This window comes from Chlorocebus sabaeus, chromosome 26 (assembly GCF_047675955.1).
Source record: "Chlorocebus sabaeus isolate Y175 chromosome 26, mChlSab1.0.hap1, whole genome shotgun sequence".
Taxonomy (NCBI): Eukaryota; Metazoa; Chordata; class Mammalia; order Primates; family Cercopithecidae; genus Chlorocebus; species Chlorocebus sabaeus.
Genome location: NC_132929.1, coordinates 27,249,026 through 27,255,025, shown reverse-complemented (window position 1 = coordinate 27,255,025; position 6,000 = coordinate 27,249,026). Strand labels below are relative to the sequence as shown.

At 45.0% G+C, this 6,000-nt stretch overlaps 1 protein-coding gene across 5 annotated transcripts in view; it reads left to right on the top strand.

Moving 5' to 3' along the window:
- Window positions 1-1,824: 1,824 nt before the first annotated feature.
- DMXL2 (Dmx like 2) overlaps window positions 1,825-6,000 on the top strand; it is a 179,775-nt gene continuing 175,599 nt past the window's right edge. For all 5 annotated transcript variants that reach the window (XM_008016606.3, XM_008016604.3, XM_008016605.3 and 2 more), the window contains exon 1: window positions 1,825-2,233. In XM_008016606.3, the coding sequence (XP_008014797.2) occupies window positions 2,147-2,233 (87 nt within the window). In that variant the 5' untranslated portion in view covers window positions 1,825-2,146. The remainder of the gene's footprint in view (window positions 2,234-6,000) is intronic.

Here is a 6,000-nt window from a genome sequence, read left to right as displayed (position 1 = left end):
AATGGGAGATGGCTCTTTTTTTATTTTTTTAAAGATGTCTCTCTTTTTTAAAAAGTATTTTAAAAAGGTTTCGCTGTCTGCAGTGTGGTGGATGGATTGGAGATGCAAGAGGTGGAAGACAGTTTAACCATTTAGAAGGCTATGAGGGCAGTTAAATGAGAAATATATTTGGAATGAAGGTAATGGCAGTGGAGATGATGAGGGACATGAATTTGGGATATCAAAAAGGAATCCTTGGATATGGCGCGGGGGGAAGGGAGGAAGAGGGAGAAAGGGAGGGAGAGAGAGGGATGGCGGGGGAGGGAGGAGGAGGGAGAGAGAGAGTGGGGGAGGGAGAGAGAGAGTGGGGAGGGGGAGAGAGAGTGGGGGAGGGAGAGAGTGAGGGAGGGAGAGAGAGTGGGCGGGGAGAGGGGGTAGAAAGAGAGAGAATGCCCTAGGTCCTGCAACTTTCTACTGAAAAGATTACCAAGGACTGACAGATCTTTGCCTCCAATCTTCCCCACCCTTCCCTTTATGTTTCAAAGTGCCACAAAGTCATCTCCCCAAAGCAGCTCTGATTATATAAACTTTTGCTCAGAAACATCTGATATACCCCCACTGCATGCAGAGTGAAATCTGGGCTTCTTGACGCATTCAAGACTCTCTCCATAACATGTTTTGGTAGGCCAAGAGATAGACCACTTGGATACCTTGATCTCTTGCTAAGTATTATTTACTTTCCCCACCCTATAAATCATCTGTCTCAAACATTAATCTTTGTACCTCCAACACCCCCCCCTCCATTTTCTGTACTCTATTTGCAGCATTTCCTGTCTATCTCAGCCTGTCAAAATTAAACTCAGCGTTAATGTCAGGTTATGTCTCCATAACGCCTTATCCAGGCCCTTAGTCAACATCCTTCTTCCTCTTCTGCGGTGCATAGACTTTTATATTTCAATCACAACACTTCTGGCGTTCTGCCTGGTTTTACACACAGTTGTGTCCTGGTGTCCCCTGCTGCCTTACCCTGTGACTTAAGCATAGTATGGGTTAAAAAATTTGCCATGAATTGGCCTGCTGCAGGGATCTGATCCTTGTTATCAACCACTCAACGTTTATCAGACAGTATGGAAAATCAGGCGATTCTTCTAATTCATGAAATTACCCATGAAAAAAAGTCTAAAGGAGTCACCCGTCTCTAAGGGGGCTTTTTGCTGTCTAGAATAACCGTGACAAAAAGTGGGAGCAAAATAATTAGCTGTCAGGGGAGTACGGCTTCTCTAAATAGTTGCAAGATGCCTAAATTGTTTATGTAAAATAAATTATCTTATGTACTGCACTTTCGAAAAGACCGAAGAGATCTAAGATATCTGCAGGTGGAAATTCCTGGTGACGGGTGTCCTTCTGAGGTCAACTGCACTGACCACTGCACACTGTATTCTGGACTAGGTTCATTCAACACAGCAAAACAGGCTCGTGGCTCGTCCCCGGCGTCCGACTACTGCGTGGCCCCGTGCGACCTACACCCCACTCCGCCCCCGTCCCCGCCCCCGCCCCCGTCCCCGTCCCCGCCCCCGTCCTCCGTCCTCCGTCCTCCGTCTGCAGCGGCTGCAGCCCTGGAGGCTCCAAGGGAACTCCCGCACGTCTGCGCGCGCAATCCCGGGACCGAGGGTCGGCGCGGCGCGCGCACGCGCAAACGCGGGGCGTGGGGAAAAAGACTGAACTGAGAGCTTTGCCGCGGGAGGGGGGCTCTACCTCCCGTCGACCGTCGCTCCCCCGCGGTGGGCGCGCGCGCCGGCCCGCTTCCTCGGGCGGAGCGTCCCTTGCTGCACGCTCCCAGCTCGCGCGTTCCCCCTCGTGCCCTCCCCCGCCTCACACGCACCCTTGCCCTCCTCCCGCATTTGTGCGCCGGTGCAGCAGGCAGTGGGAACATCCGGGCATTTCCACAGCTGAGCGGCGACCCGGGCGGCGGCGGCGGTCGAGGAGCTCCCCCATGGCAGGGACGAGGCGGAGGGAAGGCGAAAGGGGGGCGAGGAGTTAAGCCGGAGCCTCCGCGGGGCGGGTTTCCGAGGGAGGCACAGAGGGAAGCCGTTCTCGCGGCCGGAGGAGGGCCGGGCGCGGGGCTCGTCGCCCCTCTCGCGCATTCTGTACAGCCCGGGCTACGGAGATGCATCTGCATCAGGTCCTTACTGGGGCTGTCAACCCTGGAGACAACTGCTACTCCGTGGGCAGCGTCGGGGATGTCCCCTTCACGGTGAGCGGCGGCCGGGAGCCCGAGGGGAAGATACCAGGATCCAGACGCGGGGGCAGGGACCTCCTGTCCAGGGCGCACGCCTCCTCAGGAGGCTGTGAGGTGTTGGTGGGCCCCACCCGTGGCCCCTTTGCAGCCTTGGGGTTTAGTTCCCCGTGGGACCGTGGGTCCTGCGTCTGGTGTAGGAAATCACCCCTTAGGGGAAAGGCTTAGGAATCCACCGCACTCTCCACCCCCAGCAAACGGGCCCGACGTGGCTGGACTGGAAGGTTCCTCCTAGGGCGGTCCTTGGGTCTGCGGTGGAGGAAGGTGGTGGTGCCGCTGAAACCCCATAGCGTCCGTTTCGCACCTGCTCTCGGCGTGGAGGCGAAGAGACTTGGTGTTGGTCTCGGAGCGTGGAGGCGATGCTGCGCCTTGGCTCCCCCTGCCCGCTGTGTTACGGCAGCTTGGAGCTGCTGGAGTCTGTGGCTTTAAGCCTAACCCTGTGTATCTCCTGATAATGCAGGATCTTAATTCCAACAAGAAGATAGAAAAATTCATCCTCTGCGGCCGAAAGATTTAGCATGGAAGGGTTAGAGTGACAGTGACTTGGAGAGCTATCTCATTTATCAGGAGATCGTAGTTTGGTAACCCTCCTAGGTAACACTTTAATCTGTGAGGTAGCCTTTTTTTTTTTTTTTTTTTTTTTTTTTTAATATAGTAAGGCAATGTGAAAAATTTACGACAGTGCTTGTTTGTTTGAGAAAAGTGTATGTATACATAATGTTTTAGAATCTCCTTAAAAGCTGGATGAAATAGACATGTTTCTCAAGGAGATTGGACTCATCAGTCCTTTTTGAAAATGGAAATGTTCAAACCAAGCCCTAGAGCTTTGTTTACTCACATTCTCCCACAGATTAATATGAGTTCTTTTTTAAAGAATGAAATTTATACGTGGTCTTCCTTAAAAGGAACTGTAGGCAGCCAGACCTTTATTAAATACATTTTGTTATTGATAACCGTTCTTCTTGATAAAATTGGAAATAGCATAATGGTATGCTTTTTAGACAAGGAAAACCCTTTGATCTGATGTCTGCTTTCCAACAGTGTTTTTAAAACTGCAGAAAATAAAGCTTCAGCAAAACTGCAGAATCATTATGTAGCAGTGCATTCTGGAACAATTTATTTTTTTGACGTTTTGTGATACATTAACCCCAGAAGATTGCTTTTTAGCCACTTTAATTTTTTAGTGTAATCAACTTGGCCTAGCTCCAGTTTAGAACGAGCCCTTTAAAAATAGGGTTTGCCTGCTTTATATTGTTACGCCTATCACTATCACTGGTGTGTCATCTGTGTTTTATGTACATGTGACTTAAAAGATCCATATAGAACTGAGCTTGGTCTTCAAGTGTGTGGAGAATCTTTTGGGGATAGAGAGAAGAAATTTCCCTGTTCCCCAGTAGTGCAGATAGGAACTTCCTCAGGGTTAGACGAGTGGGCCTCTTTCATCAAGAAACAAAGCTGGAATCTTTGGTTATAGGTATTTTCCTGCTAGAATGGTGGTGGTAGTTTTCTGTTTCCATCTGAAGTGGAGTGCTGTCTCACTGCAGGTCTGGTATGTAGAACTAAATAAACGGGTTCAGATGCAGCCTGGAAAAGCCTGTTTGTAAGAACTGTTAGTGCTGCGCAGGTGTGGTTATGCTGTAGGCCACTTGTGACCAGATGCTTAGAGTCATTTTCAAATCTTTTTGCACCTCCCTAATTCAACCTTTCACAAAGTCTAGTTGACTCTCTGCACTCTCTACCAGATTTACTCCTTTTCATATCCTTAACCACCACCTTATTTTACAGTCTTATTTGTATTAATATGAAAGCTTTCAAAACTGAATTTTCTGACACTCATGTCTGATAACTTCTTCATCCTCCACACCGCTGCTAGGATAATTTTCTTCAAGTATCATTTTACCATACCACTCTTGGCTTAAGAATGTGTAGTTGTTTCTAATAGCTGTGTTACGAAATACAAACTTGTCAAATATTCTCCATCTTTGACTTTATATTTAATTATATGTACTCCTCACTTTGGCCCCTCTGTTACATACTGATCTTCTTACTCTAACCTGCATTTTTATGTTGCAACAAGACAGTCCTTTTGGTCTTCCAAATTCGACTCAAAATTTACCTGGTTTAGGATGCCTGCCTGTCACACTGTTATTTTGGTCTTTTGACAAATGCAAATACAAACCCATTTTGCACACCACCTCATTTTAATACCTTAGTTTTGAGTGTACTGATCCAGTTATAATTTTGTCATGAACTGGAGATGACCTCTTGGGCTTTGTGAAAAACAGATTGGCAAAAAAAAAAAAAAAAAAAAACAAAAAAAAAAACAAGCTGCTTTCAAGCACTGTACAATCAACTAACAAATACCTGAATTCCTATATTTGTATAGTAAAAAGAAAAAGCAAGCTCCTCTTCATGGAGCATGTCACTTGATTTTAGAGCAATCAGATGAAGAAGCTTTAGTTCTGGATCAGATGATTAAAAGGGTGACCAGCCAGGACTTGGAATGAAGGTCTTGTGACTTCTCATCATGTGGGCTTTTCTTTGTAGTATTTCCTTCTTAATATCAGAGTGCCTGCCTTGGAGAGGGCGTGTGGGTGCGTAGGTGGGTTAGTGGATGGATGGAAGGCCTCCCAGCCAGACATAGTGTAGAATACTGTCTTGCAACTAACTGATGATTCTTAGCTGATGTTGTGTTTCATGGTAACCTGAGAACCTTTTCAAAATACAATACATACTTTATTTCAGAATCTAAAATTGATACATCTTTGAAGAACAGAATTGTTCTAAAAGGATTTTGAGTTTATAACATTGTAATAATTGAAAGAAATGGTGTGTTACATATTTTCCTGTGCATGGTGGGTGGCGTGATTGGTTGGCTGTGGATGACTGCTTGATGTCATGATGTCCCAGTTTGTGCAATATTGACATGGTAGTGCAGTCTGTAGTAGACAATCTCAGCTGATGTCTGTGGTTTTAGTGGTATCATGTAAGCTGTGATGCTTTTCACTTGTGTTTAGGCAGCATACAGCTGTTTTCTTAAACATTCAATTGTGATTTCGTAAATGTAGCTGTAGATACCACATTTTAAAACATCACCTTTTGAACAATTTTGTTCTTTTCAGTGTAAGATCTAGGTTTTGGAAACGTTATCCTGCAATGAGTCAAATCTCTGGTAGTTCAAAGAGATGATCTTGTCCTGTGTATGTGCTTTATTATACTTTATTTTGCCTTTAAAACATTTCTAACTACCCTTCAGTGAATGTTTTGAGAGTTTATGCAACAGATACTGTAAATTTCTCATTATTTATGTTACTACTTTTCTGAAAGATAGTCTTTGGCTATTTTTAAACTTTACTGCACATATTAAAATATTAATTGAAATAATGATCATACATGATGATTTTCAAATTAAAAATTCATTTGGCCTTAAGGTTTGCAGACTATTTTCAGATATGGGCAGTGACTATTATTCTAGTCTGACATGATTTCAACACATTGATGAACGTTTACAAAAATTAGTAAGTCATTTGCACTCTTACGGCATTTATAATATACTGGCAGAGATTAAAATGATTTGTATAATTATAACATAAGGCAGATGGAAGAGATTGTAGTTGGGAAAACAAGAAGAGGTTTTATGGAAGATTAAGGTTTGGAAAGATAAGAACAACAGAAGCAAAGGAATGGCATAATACGAAGGATAAATTATTGAGTGACTGTTGTCT